This window comes from Phoca vitulina, unplaced genomic scaffold (genome assembly GCF_004348235.1).
Source record: "Phoca vitulina isolate PV1807 unplaced genomic scaffold, GSC_HSeal_1.0 scaffold42, whole genome shotgun sequence".
NCBI classification, from domain to species: domain Eukaryota; kingdom Metazoa; phylum Chordata; class Mammalia; order Carnivora; family Phocidae; genus Phoca; species Phoca vitulina.
The window spans coordinates 11,432,812-11,450,068 of record NW_022589745.1 but is presented as its reverse complement, the minus strand read 5'-3'; the positions used below and the strand labels follow the sequence as shown (position 1 = coordinate 11,450,068).

The following is a 17,257-nucleotide window of genomic DNA, read 5'->3' as shown; positions in this document are numbered from 1 at the left end:
TTTAAAGATTCTTTGATAGGAGGGGCTCATTCCCTTATGTTACAGTTACATATAAATAGACCTTTGAAGACCTTTATAAATTTTTTACTCTGTTCAGCTGATAAATCAATCTACTGATCCCCTTTCCCCTCTCCCCTCATCTTTTTTTTCAGAGTGTTTGATTGTAGTTTAATTTGATACAACTTTATTTTTTCTTTTAAAAATTTTTATTATGGAAATGTTCAAGCATACACAGAAATTTAGTGACCAGTATAACAAATCTGCCTATTACCCAGCTGATGTAACTTTATATGTCAGTGCAGTTCATTCATCTTAGGCAAGATATTTTGTACTTTGTTTATACCCCCCACCCTCTGGTTATAAGGACTACTCTACAATTCCTCTGCAAAGATTTACGGAAATGCAATTTTAGGAAGTAACTTGGGCCAGATTGAATTTTTTCTTCTTCCTGGAATGATGCTAGCTATTGTGCATTCCCTTTGGGAGTAGAGAGCTGAAAGACGACTCTTGAGTTATCTTTAGCTCATTTTATAGGAATGAAGGAGTGATGTTTAATTATGTTTTATGGACAAATAGAAAATTAAAAAAATATGTTTCTGACCTAATAGAATGTGTACTGGCTTAGGGGACAGGAGATCTGAATTCTGTTCTTGGTTCTGCTTATTAGCTGTGTAATTTCAAGGTAAGTCATTCTTTCTGAACTCATTTGCTGGCATTGCGCGGGCACAGACAGTGTATGGTTTTAGTAAGCTGCTCAAGTACCTACGAGGTCTGGTATAGACTACAGACAGCGTTTAACAGAGGAAAATTGCGGTAGGGAGTTTAGTAGCAGGCATTAGAGACAGACCCATTGTCGGGGATACTTGGTGGGCCACAGTAAGGGTTCAAAGACCGAACTTCTTTTCCTGGGAAGACAAGTTTGAGAAAGATTTTAATAATTGAACTAATTGAGTTGAAGATGAATTTGGTTTCAGAACCTGGGTAGTTCTGAAATCAGGATCCAAGGTAGACCTGGAATGGATCAGATGGGTGGATGCTGAACATACTAGGCTTTTGCAGTGGTGTTGCTTAAATCCATCCTGAGGATTAGGAGGCAATTAAGTCTTCAGATGATCGTTGGCATCAGCTGTGGGTTGAGGGAAGGAAACAGGGTCAAAGACCTCTGGGAAATCTAAATTAACTTGTTAATTAGTATTTCTATGAACATTCTGCTTACCAGGCTTGCGGTTCTTAACAAGGTATGGACACCAGAATCACCTATTGGAAAAAAAGTTTTAAAATATGCATACCTAGGCTGTACTGTTAAAGGTTTGATCAGGTAAGGTATAGGATGAGATTGTAGCATCTGTTTGTTAAAAGGCTCTATAGGGGATTCTGATTCCCCCACTTGAGAACCCTGTGCTAAGACTTTGAAAGATTAAATAAAGTGAATAAAAAGATATCCTTGCTTTTGAAGTTGCCCTAATGAAGCATAGGACTAATTTCATTTGACGAGTCACCTCCTTTCCGTAGGTTATGGCTGCTTAGAATACTGGATTGAGAAGTGCTGGGTGCCCAGGTCTGTAGTTTACTGACTCCTGGATAACTCTAGACCTATATACATTCTTATATTTCCTAAAATGCCTTTTTTTTTTTTAAACAATAAAGGCGTAGATAGTTTTATTGGTAAGTTTCATCAAGCTCTTAAGCAATAATTACTATTTTTATACCAAAATATAGATCAAAATGCTTTTGTTCTTCAAGATATTTGTACTTTTCATTTTTCCTTTTTTTTCTTAAATTCCTCTCATTTATCTGTACCTTGTCTTAGCATGATTGTCAGTGCTGATTGCAGTGCTTTGGCTGGAATATCAATAAATTTTGGTTCAGTTGTTAACATTTACTTGGCTTTGTCAAAACATGAAAAAAGGAAAAAGCAGTACTGATGCACTGGAATGTAAACTTCACGAGGGCAGGAACTTTGTGTTATTCATAGCTCTATTTTCAGTGTTTAGAATGTAGCCTGGTGCATAGGGTGCTCAATAAATATTGAGTAAATGAGTGAAAGCCCGAGTTTGGAAGAATTAAAATGTAAGAGCTCAGGCTGAAGAACTGTATGAATGGAAGGCCTGAAACAGGTTTTTTCAAACCTTTCTTAGACAAAATTACAGTCTCATTTCACCTATGGGACTATAAATTCCTTTGGGGCAGGGAAAATTTGGTTTCCTTACACAGCATTTCTTACACTGCTAGCACAGTACCTTGCAAAATTTAGCCACTTCTTAAATTGACATTGAATTGACTTAACCTGAAGTTATTAATGTTATAATTGAAAATTTTTAGAGTCTTTGCTGATTACCAGATACTTACTGAATCTCAGTCTTCACAATTCAATAAGATGGTATCCTAACTGCTCTTGTGTAGATGGAGAAACTAAGCTCTGAGAGGTTAAGAGACTTTTCTAAGATGATATGACTGTTATGTGGTAAGCTCATGTCTTCTGATACTCATGCTCAGTAGGCTTTTCTCTGTACCTGGGTTTGGAAAACTATGGCCTGTGGGCCAAATCTGACCTGTTTCTGTGTAAGCCTGTGAACCAAGGATGGATTTTAACATTTTTTTAAATGTTTGGGGAAAAAAAAGAATATTTTATGGCCCATGAAAACTATATGAAATTCAAATTTCAGTGTCCACAAATATAATTCTATTAGAACTTGGTCACACTTAAAAAAAATATATATTATCTATGCTTTTTTGTACTATGACAGAGTAGTTGTGAAAGAGGCTGTTATGGCCCACAGACCTTAAAATATGTGTTTTCTGTTTTTTTTTTTTAAAGGTTTTATTTGTTTGACAGAGTGAGCGAGCACAAGCAGGGGGCAGGGGGAGCGACAGAGGGAGAGGGAGAAGCAGGCTCCCCACTGAGCAGGGACCCTGATGTGGGACTCGATCCCAGGACTCTGGGATCATGACCTGAGCCAAAGGCAGACGCTTAACCGACTGAGCCACCCAGATACCCCTATTCTCTTCTTTTTTTTTTTTTTTTTGTATTTTAATTTTTTTATTGTTATGTTAATCCCCATACATTACATCATTACTTTTAGATATAGTGTTCCATGATTCATTGTTTGTGCATAACACCCAGTGCTCCATGCAGAACGTGCCCTCCTCAATACCCATCACCAGGCTAACCCATCCTCCCACCCCCCTCCCCTCTAGAACCCTCAGTTGGTTTTTCAGAGTCCATCGTCTCTCATGGTTCTTCTCCCCCTCCGATTTCCCCCCCTTCATTCTTCCCCTCCTGCTACATTCTTCTTCTTCTTTTTTTCTTTCTTAACATATATTGCATTATTTGTTTCAGAGGTACAGATCTAAGATTCAACAGTCTTGCACAATTCACAGCGCTTACCAGAGCACATACCCTCCCCAGTGTCTATCACCCAGTCACCCCATCCCTCCCACCCCACCCCCCACTCCAGCAAGCCTCAGTTTGTTTCCTGAGATTAAGAATTCCTCATATCAGTGAGGTCATATGATACATGTCTTTCTCTGTTTGACTTATTTCGCTCAGCATAATACCCTCCAGTTCCATCCACGTCGTTGCAAATGGCAAGATCTCATTCCTTTTGATGGCTGCATAATATTCCATTGTATATATATACCACATCTTCTTTATCCATTCATCTGTTGATGGACATCTTGGCTCTTTCCACAGTTTGGCTATTGTGGACATTGCTGCTATAAACATCGGGGTGCACGTACCCTTTCGGGTCCCTGCTTTTGTATCTTTGGGGTAAATACCCAGGAGTGCAATTGCTGGATCATATGGTAGCTCTATTTTCAACTTTTTGAGGAACCTCCATACTGTTTTCCAGAGTGGCTGCACCAGCTTGCATTCCCACCAACAGTGTAGGAGGGTTCCCCTTTCTCCGCATCCCCGCCAACATCTGTCATTTCCTGATTTCCTTGCACCCCTTGGTTCTAATTTCTAGATTGTATTTTAAGGAGTTTATAACCAAGTACCACTCAGTTTTAAATGCACAGTTATTAAATTGCTAGAAAAATGTGATGATTTTTATTACTAAACTAAGCAGTCTTTTCCCATCCAAGAAAAATCTTCATTGTTTTGCCTTTAACAACTAACCATTCATTAAAATCAGTTTTCTGTGGTCGTTCTTAAGTTGTGTTGACTAAATAGTGTCATGCTTCATAATTTGATTTCTAGTGAGCTGTGTCCTCCAAAGCTCAGATTATAGATTCAGGCATAATGTAAAGCTGTGCTCTTATGTGGGCTCTGTACTGGCAGCATCAGAATCACTGGGAGAGATTGTTAGAAATGGGGACTCTTCAGGGCGCCTGGTGGCTCAGTCGTTAAGCGTCTGCCTTCGGCTCAGGTCATGATCCCAGGGTCCTGGGATCGAGCCCCACATCGGGCTCCCTGCTCTGCGGGAAGCCTGCTTCTCCCTCTCCCACTCCCCCTGCTTGTGTTCCCTCTCTAGCTGTGTCTCTCTCTGTCAGATAAATAAATAAAATCTTTAAAAAAAACAAAAAACAAAACAAACAAAAAAAGAAATGGGGACTGTTGGACTCCATCCTAGGCCTGCTGAGTTAGACCTCTGGAGGAGTGGCCCAGCTTTCTGCTTTTACAAGCACTGTAGCTGATTCTGATGCATATGTGTATTTGAGAACCACTGATGTAAAGAGTCACGATTATGTATGTTTTCTTCCTATATCTAATAAATAGACATAAGCAGAATTTTAAAATTTGAAGTGGTAAGAGTTTTGAAAAAAAGAATGTGTAAGATAGACTAAAAATGAATTAAAATGGGGGAACAGTTTCCATTATCCCAAGAGAACACTGTCTTCTAGCTGTGAAATAGTAGGTAACAGTTTTTGAGCCCTTATTTTGATGGGCACAACCTTAGGCACTTCTTAATTTTGAGACCTGTAGTTTCTTTTCTTTCTTCCCCTTCTGCGGGTTGTATGCTGCAACCCCAGCGGTCATTGGACAGAGCGTGCACAGGTATTCCCTTGTATTTCAAACTTCCTTCTTTCCTCAGCTTTAAGAAGTTTTGAGCCACTAGATGGCAGATTCTTCCAACAATTATTAGATTGAAGAGCCTTTTTAAACCATTTGTAATTCTTCTTGGAAATAATTTGTAGTGTCCCATTCTCAGGATCACATGTGGTGTGGTGCTTAGGGACACACATTCCCTCCCTACCTCCCTTTCCTCAGATGGCCTTGACCACCCCTATGTCACGGCCCTTTGTTCTGCTCCGGCCTCTGCCTTTACTCCTGCTCATATAATTCACCCCTTCTTGTGTTTTTGGCTCCATCAGTCACAGTTTATTTTTGTTGTCTGATCCCTGTGTTCCTGCTTTGAGTTTTAGACTCTTAGACTGTCAGAGCTGGAAAAGAGGTTCATCTATCATTTGGCTCAGCCCCTTCATTTCTCAGGTGGGAGAGCTGAAGCCTGGGGAGGTTAAGCCAAGGACAAGGACCGTGTCTTATTTATCTTTGTGCCCCGTAGTGCTTTGCACGTAGCACGCGATAGAAGTTTCTTGAGTGGAACAATTGTGGTAAACGCTGTGAAGAATACAGATAGAATCTCTGTGCCCAAGTGGCTCCAAGTTTGCTAATGGAGGCATGATTTAAATAACTGTCCCAGTATAGAGGGAGAAGGTGATAAGTGCCCAAGAAGGGAGCAAGACAAACTATTTTGTAATGTTAAGGCCCCCTTGGAACTTTGTCTCCCGCTCCTCCTGCTTTTCTTTTATAGGCTAGAAGCACGCACTGTGTTTATTGTTTTCCAAGCACACCATTTTACAAACTAGAGTCTGTTCTTTGACATCGAGTTCCCTTTGCTTAGGATGCTCTTTACCTGATCCCTTTATGTCTGGGAAATTGTTTAAAGGGTAAACTTTTCTGCTGATTTTAAGCCAGTGAAGCCTTCCTCGGCCTCTTCCTCCATGCAGTTTATTTATCTGCCCTTTGGGCTGTCTTTGTACCTAACTCCAAGGTCATTGAAGAGGTCCTGTGCAGTAGTGGCTTGGGTCCTTTCCCCTGGAGTGGACTGTGCTCGTTTTCATTCCTTTTTGTCAATATTATCCCCAAGGCCATCCGAGGAAAGGAAGGTAGGGACAGAAAGCATGCCCCTAAGCACCACACCGTGCTTGATCCTGATGAACTGGGAAAGCTAAATGTGACACTGTAAATTGATGACAAGAAGAATTATAAATGGCTTATTAAGAAGCTTCTTCAGTTGCTTAGCATATTCTTCATTGCTTAGCACACAATTTGCATTTAGCAAATATTGATGGGATGCAGGGCATTTCTTAAGATTACATTTGTTGCAGAGGTATTGGAATCTAAGACCTAAGATTTTCCTATTTTCCACAAAATTTTGAGGTCAAAGATTATTGGGCAAGGTAATCGCCCTCTCTCTCTGCCTGTCAGTATTCTGGTTGGAGGAAATTATTGCAACAGAACAACATTAATGATATAAGTTATTTTCTACAGTATGTCTGTTTGTGGACTTACTTTCTGCAAAAATCTAACAGTCCTTTCAGGAGTAAATCACAGAATGCTTAAGCTATAACCATTAATGTGTAAACAACCTCAAAATGTCACAAAGTAAATGATATGCTAATTTTATTTTCAGTATTTGGCTAGACTTGTGGGTTGGTGTTATGTGTTAGAGCCAATTTACTGAATTTTCTCTCCTGGACTTCATTAACTGGAAAAATTTATGTACATAATTTGGGATGCTCTATCTTGGTGTTACTCTTTTTAAGCTAAAGAGAGAATGATGTAATGAACACCTGGGTACCTACTACTCAGAATTAACAAATATTAAGATTTTCTTAAAATCTTAAGGTGTGTGGGTGTGTGTACATACACATACATGAATAAAAGACAGTAGTACAAACAAAACTTCCTACTTCCATTGCTTTGTGTCATGATTTTGTTGTGACCTTCCCTATCATCTATCTAGCTATCATCTATCTGTCATCTACCTATTGTAGTTACATTGCATGTTTCCCTGAACAACTTACTGAATTTATCCATCCCTTGTAAACATTTAAAATACTTCTAATTTTCCTGCATTATAAATAGTGCTGCATGAAATACTCTTTTACCAAGAGATAAATATACCCATACAAGAATTTCTCTAACAGTTCCTTAGAACAGTTAGGTGTATGTGTTTGTTAGGTATTGTTGTATCATTCTCCAAGATGATTGCTCCAGTTTGCAATTTCACCAGTACTTTTTAAGAGAAACTGTGTCCTTAAACATACTCTGTATTGTTTTACTGATTTTTTTTTTTTAAACATAAACTCTGTGCCCAACATGGGGCTCGACCTCACAGTGCCAAGATCAGGAGTCGCATGCTGTGCAGACTGAGCCAGCCAGATGCCCCTAAATCTATATTGTTTTCATCTGCATTATTAACTTCTGGATTTCTCTTTTTGTGACTTGCTTAATTCTTTGTCCGTTTTTCTTTCGGGCTGATTGTGGAAGATCTGTATAAATTGTTTGCTAATACTGTTACTTTCATGTACTCTCCTGGTGTGTGATTTATCTTTGTATGGATAGAAATTTTAGATTTTAATATGGTGAAATTGGGAGGAGAATGTCTTAATGACACTAGGGTAGGGAAGTATTTGCAGGTCAAGATGCACAAAGCACAACTCATAAAGGGAAAGACTATCAGTGTGAATGGAGTTGGCTTTTCTTAGACCTGCTACCCGCCCATGTAAATTTTAGATTTGTCTAGTTCTGTCACATCAGTTTCAGTTCCATGAAAAATTCTGTTGGGATTTTATTTGAAATTGCATTCAATTTATAGATTAAGAAGAATTGACATCTTTAAAGTATTGGGAGTTTGTCAAAGAGCATGGTATTTTTCTCTTTTTATTCATGGCTCTTAGTCTCTCACAAACATTTTGAAATTTTTTCCCTAATACTTTGGTTTACCAGATATCGGCTTAACATTGTTTAGTGCGGTCTTTATCAGTGAATCACCCCCTTCCCCCATTTCTGCCCACCCCTGCGGCCATGACCTTTCCCCTTCTCCCTGCCTCATCTTCTTGTACTTAATGGTGAAACCTAGCAAGCATGGGGACGGGGGGGGAAGTAGAGTTGCTCTAGCACCCTTCACTGTGCTACTTAAGGAGAAAGTTGGAGTTTTAAATTCAGTCATTCAGGAAACATTTACTCTGTGTACAGTGCTGGGTCTTGGACTTCTCTCCCCTCTCTTTCATTGACTGTTTTCATTCAAGTTACATCATTTTACCATCTAGTGAGGACAGTACATGATTAGTGCCATCATTCTGCCTCTTTTTCCACTTACTCCTTAATTGGGCATTAATGGAGGAAAGATTGTTTGGAAGCAGATATCGAATCTCTTTTGTTCTTGATGGAGTTTGTCATGTAGCCAATTTGATGTGTGCATGGCTGTCTATGATATTTATCAAAAATCAGAGAGAGGCAGTGTATTCTAGTGTTAAGATCAAGGGATAAAAAATCTGAAATTTTGGTTAGCTTTGTATCTCCTTCAGTAGTTAGGCAACTTAGTTCTATACCTATGTATGTATGTATGTATATATGTATGTATGTATTTTTTGGTCAAATAATCCTTTACTGAAATATTTTCCTTTGTAGTTCTTAACTAGTGGGACATCCCACTGCACCACTGTTGATGTGATCTGTGGATGTCATGAGGCAGTCGCTGTTGATGTCGTCTCTGATGTCACGAGGGTGCTGACCATCAACATTGCAGCCCACAGATTGGGCAGTTTCCAGAACCTCTTTAATGGTTCCAGAGAGTTCTCTGGCTAAGGAATGGTGCCGCATCAGTTGGGCAGTGTTGACAGTCTCATCAAAAGTGATAGTTCCGCTGTGCTACTGTTTTTCTACTTCTTTCTGTCTCTTGGTAGTTCCTTGAGGGCTTTGATAATCAGGGCAGAGACACAAGGTACCATTTCAATCTGGGCCTGTCTGTTCTGAACTGTCCGTTTTATTGTCATCCTTAGACCCTTCTAATTACTAGTTGATAACTAGCAATGTTATCACCAACTTCTTTGGAGACAAACCCAGGGGGCCGATCTTGGGGGCCAGGACAGACGTGGCACCGACTTTGCCACTGGTGGACCTCAGGTATATCTCATTGGGATCAAACTTAGGTGGCATGGGGGGCTGAACCCAGATTCTGGATGACTGCAGAGAGTTGCACATTTACTTCTGCCAAACCAAAAGCCAAAAGCTACATATACTTTTTTAATCTGAAAATTAGATATGTCCCCTCCTTGACATGGTAGTGCAGATTAAAACAATAATGTCCAGTCCCTTGAGAAAAGAATTATACTGTTAATATAAATATATATGTTGTACATTGAGCCGAGGAAAATTAGTTATCAGGATCTGCTTTACCCTGGCCTTTTAGGGATTTGTTGAATTCTCTAACAGTGTTTTTATTTTTACTATAATTATAGGTTACTAATTTTTAAAGATATGCTTTATGAATCACATATTTCCTGTTTGAAAAACCATTGAGATTAAATTCAGAAATGTAGATATTCAAAATTGCCTGTTTTTTTCTATTTATTCAGAGGACTTTTTTTTTTTTTTTTAAGTAATCTCTATGCCCAATGTGGGGCTTGAACTCATGACCCCAAGATCAAGAGTTGCATGCATGCTCCACCAATTGAGCCAAGCCAGGTGCTTCCGGAGTTGTGTGTGTGTGTGTGTTTAAACAAATTGACTTTTGAAAAAAAATTTCTTTGTGGAATATTTGAAGCCTGTTCATAGAGACGATAGTATATTGACTCTTTGTGCCTGTCATTCAGTTTCAACAATCATTTCGTGGCCAATCTTGTTTCATAGATATCCCCAGCTATTCCTCCACCCACCTGTTTTGGATTACTTCTAAGTAAATCCTTTTGATATGCCAACACTAGAGAGCCTTACGAAGTGTTGTTTTCTTTTACCTTCCAATTTCTATGCAGAAACTGAAGTTTTTTAAGTTTTGGTTTTACCATGAGCATGGTCTAGAAAAAGGTAACGACTGATTTGTGTGATGGAATGCATCTTCTTTCTGATAAAATGGGAGCATGGTGATAATAATACTGTGTGTTTTGCTTTAAAAGGAGCTTGATAATTGTTTTCTGCCATTTGGGACAGTGATAGTTCACGTTAGGGGCGCATTATATGCACAAGACCAATGAAACCTGTGGCCTAGCTCTTCTCTTACTATATTGCCTTATTGTCATTGGGAACAAAAATAATTCACTGGTAATTGTAGTGCTTCCTTTAATATATCAGAACTTTACTTTCAAACTTTTCTCTTTTTTAGACAGATGATTATAATATCTATTATATAGTTCCCTGCCAGATTTAGTGAACATGACTTTAAAAATCATGACTGTTTGTGGTGACTAGTTAAAAATACTGTGTTGCGCATTTCAAAATTTCTTTTTTTTTTTTTAAAAGATTTTATTTGAGAGAGAGAATGAGAGAGAGAGACAGCATGAGAGGGGGGAGGGTCAGAGAGAGAAGCAGACTCCCTGCTGAGCAGGGAGCCCGATGCGGCACTCGATCCCAGGACTCCAGGATCATGACCTGAGCCGAAGGCAGTTGCTTAACCAACTGAGCCACCCAGGCACCCCGTGGATTTCAAAATTTCTAAGAGAGTAGATCTTAAAAGCTTTCATCACAAGAAAAAAAAAAATTTTTTTGTAACTATGTATGGGACGGATATTAACTAGACTTATTGTGGGGATCATTTCACAATATATACAAATTTTGAATTATTATGTCATACACCTGAACTAATATAATGTTATGTATCATTTATACCTCAATAAAAAATCATGACTGTTTGGGTTTTATTATTAATCAACTTAGTTTGTGTAGCGTCACACAGGCTTTGAACTTTTAGTATATGTTAGACTGTTTGCTCTGTTGGTACCTCACCTCTAATTGCTCATGAAGTAGAACAAACAGTAAAGTAAACAGATCATAATGCACATCTGAACTACTACATAGTCTTGTTTCAGTGTAGCTAGACTGCAGAGTTCTGTCCTATCCAGGGTGCTCCCAGCTGCCCTTGCTAACATCTCTAAGTGTGTACAGTCCACTGCTGTAACGAATACGTGTATACCTGGGTGTGGTGACGGACCTGTGTGTTAAAGTTCACTGGTGTAGATACAGTTTCTTCACTGTTCAGTGGTCAACCTTAAAACCTTTTTACTCTTCTTAGAATTCCCATCTGGATTTCAGGTGCTTGGATGTTTAAGCCTTCCTCTGTATAAGTGAAGGTGAAATTCTAATTGAAAAACCGTCTGCTTTTCTTTTGGTGGTTTCTTCTAAATGTTGAACTTTTAGGTTTAGTATATAGTAATTCTACTTTAGTTTTCTTTGTGAAGGTGACTGTTTCTGCTCTCCCTGTTTTGATGTCCTCTTATTCAGACTGCAGTTTATCAGTTCTTTTTATTTTTCTGTGTTTTTTAGACTTTTGCTGGTTGGTGGATGTGAAACTGCTGAAGTGGGCATATCAAAAGCTTCTCGCTATGGCCTGTCTGCCTGGAGAGTTCTTTCGGGATCGCCTTATTATAAGCAGGTTACTAATGGTGGAGACAGGGTCACTGCAGTAAGTATTAGTCACGCCATTTCACTTTGCGAGTAGGTCTCAGGCAGGACAGAAGGAAATACTTTGTCTTAAATGAGGAAAGTGACTTCATGTGGAATTTTAGCACTTCTTTCAAATATCAAATTTATCTAAAGTGTTTTTTTGTTTAACTTGGTCTCATTTTTATTAACAGTATTGGCAGATATTAGAGAAGGAACCTAACAGTAGTCCTATTACTTGCATTTGCTTATTTAGACATTAATGTTTATTCAGCACTTTTTATGGGCTGGCAACTGTTTTGAGCGGCTGTGCGTATCAGCTCACTTAATTCTCACTGACTTTTTGAGGTAGGTATCGTTACTAGCCTGTCTATGAGGAGAGTACAGAGTAGTTAAGTAACTTCCCTGGGTTGCCGAGCTTGTAAGTAGCAGAATCGGAGCACGAGCTTCAGCACAGGTTCTTTACCACCATGGTACACTTGCTAATATTTTGGTCTGTGTTCACCTGGATGATTCACTCAGCCGTTCATTCCTTTGCTCTGTAGCAGAGCACTTGGTGTGCTGTAATAGTCCATACAGGCTAGGTTCTGCTGTGATAATAAAACCGTCCGATAAACAGATGAAAACTCCTGACATTTCTGTGGGTTACCATGTAACAGTTCATTCCTTATTTGTGGCAAAGCCCGTTCTTGGTGCCATGACTCCCCTGGACAGTTTGTTCCAAGTGATGATTAAAGAATCCACGCAGCTTGGTGACCTCTTGAGGTTCCAGTACCTCAGTTTATAGGAGGGGGAAGAGGGGTTTAAGAGGTGGAACTTTTCAAACCAGAACTAACATTACCTGTGCTCACAGTTCATGTGTTCTAACTAATCACATGACCCTTCCTACCTTTAACAGGCCTGGGAAATAGTTTTTCTGTGTGTCCAGAAAGGCAAGAAAAATGAGATATTGATGAATACTAATTTCTCTGCCATATTGGCACCCTACATATTGTTTACTTATGTTAACTGCAGGAAATCAAGCACTTGATCACAGTTATGCATCCTGTGCTTAGCACATTGCCTTACATGTAGTGGATGCTCAGATACGTTTCAAGTGAGGGAGAAACCAAGAAATTAAAGGGAAACACAACATAAGTGAATGTGTTATGTTGTTTTTTCCTGTAGTGAATGTATTTGTCCTGTTATTTCTGTTCTAAAATGCACTGATTTTAAAATAATCCTCTAAAACCATGAATGGTTAAAGGTTTGGTGTTAAAAAGGAAATAATGAAGAAGTACTTTTAAAAAGAAATCTTAAGCAATTATTGTAAGCTTCCATTCATTTTTTTTTTCTTTTCTTTAGCTTTTGGCATGTTTTGAAGTATGTGATTTTGAATTTAACCCAACAAAGTAGTTTTTTTTTTTTTTTTTAATTAGCTCAGTGTAGTGGTTTATATGCTACTAGACCTTCTAACAGTTTGTATTTCAGCATGAGTTTATAGTTGAGGACTGTGCTTTGTGCTTTTCCTTCCATGCATTATCCCTCTACCCATTCTAGGTACTGCCTCTTCTGCAGGATGCAGGGAGGAGTCCAGACTGAGTGTTAGTGGCCACACCTCACAGATAAGGAGCCCAAGACCCCAGGACTAAAAATAGGGGAACACAGGTGGAACGGATCTTCTAGACTCTGTTGAGTACCTTCCCCCGGTCCCCATAGGAAGTTATATACAGATCAGTGGTACCCTCAGATTTATCTATGATGATTATCCCATAATTCATAAAGAGGTAGGAGTTGCTTATACATATTAAACATATTATTTCATTTCTGCAGGAAGTTAGTCCTGTTTCTCTTTCTGATTTAATTCATACCCAGCTTGTAGTTTTCTCTGTGAGATCTACCAGGGCAAATCTTGGAAAGTGTTTGAAACTGTTTTGGCTCTTGAATCTAAGTGTGATGTCTGCAACTTATTTTTAAATGGTTTAGTTAAAAACATAGTTTTTAAGTTTTATTTAAGTAATCTCTACACCCAACACAGGGCTTGAACGCATAACCCCAAGATGAAGAGTTGCACGCTCCTCTGACCGAGCCAGCCAGGCGCCCCAGTCAAAACCCATAATTTAAAAGATATGTATACACACACACAGATCAAGTGTGGCAAAGCGTTAATAACTGGTGGACCCAAGCAAAAGGCATACTGGTGTTTTGTTGTACATTCACTTCAGCTTCTCCGTAGCTATGAAATTTGTCAAAATTAAAGGTTGAGGGGAAAAAAAGAAAAAAAACAGGTAAGTGTGGAGAATACAAGGAGAGATGAAGTAGGCAAACGGTGAAAGTCCATTTCACTACAGATAATCAAGCGTGTTTGTGACAGAATGGTCTGGGAACGGAAGAGTCACAGAATATGGTCACATACCATGAAACCTTTCTTCACCTTGGCTTCTTTGCATTCTCTTGTGCTTTCACTTTGCTCCTCACTGAAGTACTGGAATCTGATTTACTATGGTCCTTCCTTCTCCAGCTGAAGCTCCGGGATTGCAGTCTCTTAGAAGAAAATTGCCTGTGCACTGACAGAATAAGTGGGGAAAAACATTAAATTGCAAATTGAATGCTTGGCTGTATGATTAATTTCTTCAAATGCTGCAAGTGTATTTTAATTACATTAGTGGCTCTTAAATGTGTCTTGCTGCTAAACTTACTGTCATTCTACATAGCCTGCCCCTGCCTCGAAGTAATTTGAATTACAGGATTAACTCCTTTTGTCAAGTGGCAGATATTGTCCTCATTGAAGGTGTTTGTTTAAGGTTGCTATTATGTTGGGGTGGATATTGACGAAAAATGCTGCTGACACATACATTCTAGTCTCTCACAAGGCTGCTAGGTTGTAAAAAGAGACTATGCAAGATTCAATATGTGCATTGACCAAAGTTTCCAAATTAATGTGAGATAGTTTTATCTATTCATTTGTTCAACATTGAATCACTGCTCTGGGTATTAGGAATAGGAAGGTAGCATCCCTCAAGGGGTTTTACTGTATTGGAGGATATAGCTATGTCCACAAATAAGGGCGATAAGCTGTAATATATAGCAGGTTTGAATCCAGTAACTGGGAGAAAGGAAAGAACCCAGACTTGGGAGTTAGAAGTCTGGGATTGGAATCTTAGTTCATCACTTACACTTGTGTAGTAAGGCTTTTGCCACAGTCAAAGAGCTAATGTATGTGAAGGCCTTTGGTAAACCATAAAATGATCTATAGTGTTCATTATTATTATTATCTGTATTTTTAAGATCAGAATTTTAGAAAATATGTAAAAATGAACAAAACTAATTTTTATGTTATTGCTGTTGCTGCTTTTTGGGTAAAGGATGTTTTTGTGGAAAGAACACAGGCATTTTGGAATCCTATTTCCCTGAGAAATCCCATTTCCCTCAGAAAATAGAAATAATCGGAGGACTATTTCCATAAGATCCTACTCCCTCCCTGCATCTCTGTCTGTACACGGTACCTTTTCTCTTGTTTTTACAGATGAACTGTCCTTGTGCCCGCTAAGGCCAGCTGGTCTGTTTGTCCACCAGATCTCACACTCTTGCTTACTGAAGGATGTTTTTCCTGCCCCATGAATTTTGCTGTCAATTAGATTTATCAGCATACAACATGCTTTTATTTTTCCATCATAAAAACCATTTTGTTTCATTTGGTTTCGGGGGATTTAGACCCCACTAAATCCTGCTACCACCCCCATTTATTTCCCTTTCTTCAACATGTTTGAGAGCTGTCTGTATTTGTTTACACTTCTTTCTTTTCTCTCTTGAATTCGAATTCACTTGTGTGGGAATTTACCTCCATCATTTCACTGAAGCTATCTTTTTGATGTTATCAGTGCCCTCCAGTATTTTACCAGTTTATCAGTTTTATTGGTAGTTTTTCTTTCTTTCTTTCTTCTTTCTCTCTCTCTTTCTTTCTTTCAAAAAAGATTTTTATTTATTTGAGAGAGAGCAAGAGAGCGAGAGAAAACACGAGTGGGGGGAGGGGCAGAGGGAGAGGGAGAAGCAAGACTCCTCGCTGAGCAGGAAGCCTGATGCGGGGCTCGATCCCAGGACCCTGGGATCATGACCTGAGCCGAAGGCAGACACTTAATTGACTGAACCACCCAAGCGCTCCTATTGGTATTCTTTAATCCCTACTAATTGCTTTTACAAAAATCAGTTTATTTTCCTTTTTCCCTTTCTGTTCTCTTCCCTTTTTAAATTGTGTTATTGCTACTTTGACAAAACATGTAATATTTGCACATTAGTTTCTACCCTCATCCTTACCTTTCTTTAGTCTTCGATGTCCATTTCTTTTTCAGAATGCTGTTACTTCTTTTGTTGAAATGTTCCCAGTCATCTCTTGGTTGGATGAAATTATCTTCTAGTAGATGTGGTTTGTTTTTGTTTTTGTTTTTTAAGATTTTATTTTTAAGTAATCTCTGCACCCAACGTGGGGCTTGAACTCACCACCCCGAGATCAAGAGCTGCATGCTCTACTGGCTAAGCCAGCCAGGTGCTTCTCTTTTAGTAGATGTTTTAAGAAGGTCTCATAGGTAAAGAGTTCCTTAAGTTCTTTTATGTTCAAAATTGTTTTCCTATAGCCTGGATATTTGAAGGAAAACATGTCTGGAGATAAAATCCTTAGTTTACCATTTCTTTCATTGAACTTAAAGAAAAGCCACTACTCTGTTATTGCTTTGTTTTGCCTGTGGAATTTGAAAATTCTCACTCATGTTAAATTATTTTCCCTACAAAGGGAAACATAGAAATAACATACAAATGTTATTTGGCCATTTTGCTTAGAGTGCCTTGAGGATTTTTGTTATCTTTGTGTGAAATTTAATAGCTTTCCTGGGTTATTTCTTGGAGTCGATTTTTTGGGGTTAATTTTCTCAGGTACCCCCGTTGGCTCTTTCAGTGTATAAACTCAGATCTTTTTCAATTTCTGGCAAGTTTTCTTAGATTATAATTTTGATAATGTTTTTAGATAGATGTCAAATCCCTTTGCTACCTTCCCTTGTCTGTCCTTCCTGGGCCCTGCAGTATTTTTACAGTTTGCTTTTGCTCACCACCGGCCTTGTAGTGGGTGTCATGGGGAGGTGGGAGTTGGCAGGAGCAGTGGAGATGACACCTGGGATTTGGTGATTTTTATTTTTCTACTTAAAATTATTTCGAAGTTTGGGTTATCGTCTGTCTTCAAGTTAAGCTGAGGGCACTTTTTTTTAAGATTTTTTTTTTTATTATTAATTTATTTGAGAGCGAGAGAGCACGAGTAGTTGGAGGGACAGAGAGAGAGGGAGAAGCAGGCTCCCCGCAGAGCAGGGAGCCTGAGTTGGGGCTCGATCCCAGGACCCTGAGATCATGACCTGAGCCAAATGCAGACGCCCAAATGACTGAGCCACCAAGGCATGCCTGAGGGCATGGTTTTCACATAGATTTATCTTTTTCTGTCTTTCTCTCTGTCTGTCCTGTAATCTCTGCACCCAACATGGGGCTTGAACTCATGACCCTGGGACCAAGAATTGCATGCTCTACTAACTGAGCCAGCCAGGCACTTCATATTTTCCCTTTTTTTTTTTTTTTTTTTTGGAGGAAATATTGGGAAATATGGAGCTAGGTCATCACTAATGGCTTTAGCTA

General features: G+C 39.0%; 1 protein-coding gene across 4 annotated transcripts in view; it reads left to right on the top strand.

Annotated features, from left to right (window-relative positions):
• The window catches only part of NBAS (NBAS subunit of NRZ tethering complex), a 313,374-nt gene that overhangs the window by 37,242 nt on the left and 258,875 nt on the right, over window positions 1–17,257 (top strand). For all 4 annotated transcript variants that reach the window (XM_032430100.1, XM_032430102.1, XM_032430101.1 and 1 more), the window contains one exon: window positions 11,492–11,630. In XM_032430100.1, the coding sequence (XP_032285991.1) occupies window positions 11,492–11,630 (139 nt within the window). The remainder of the gene's footprint in view (window positions 1–11,491; window positions 11,631–17,257) is intronic.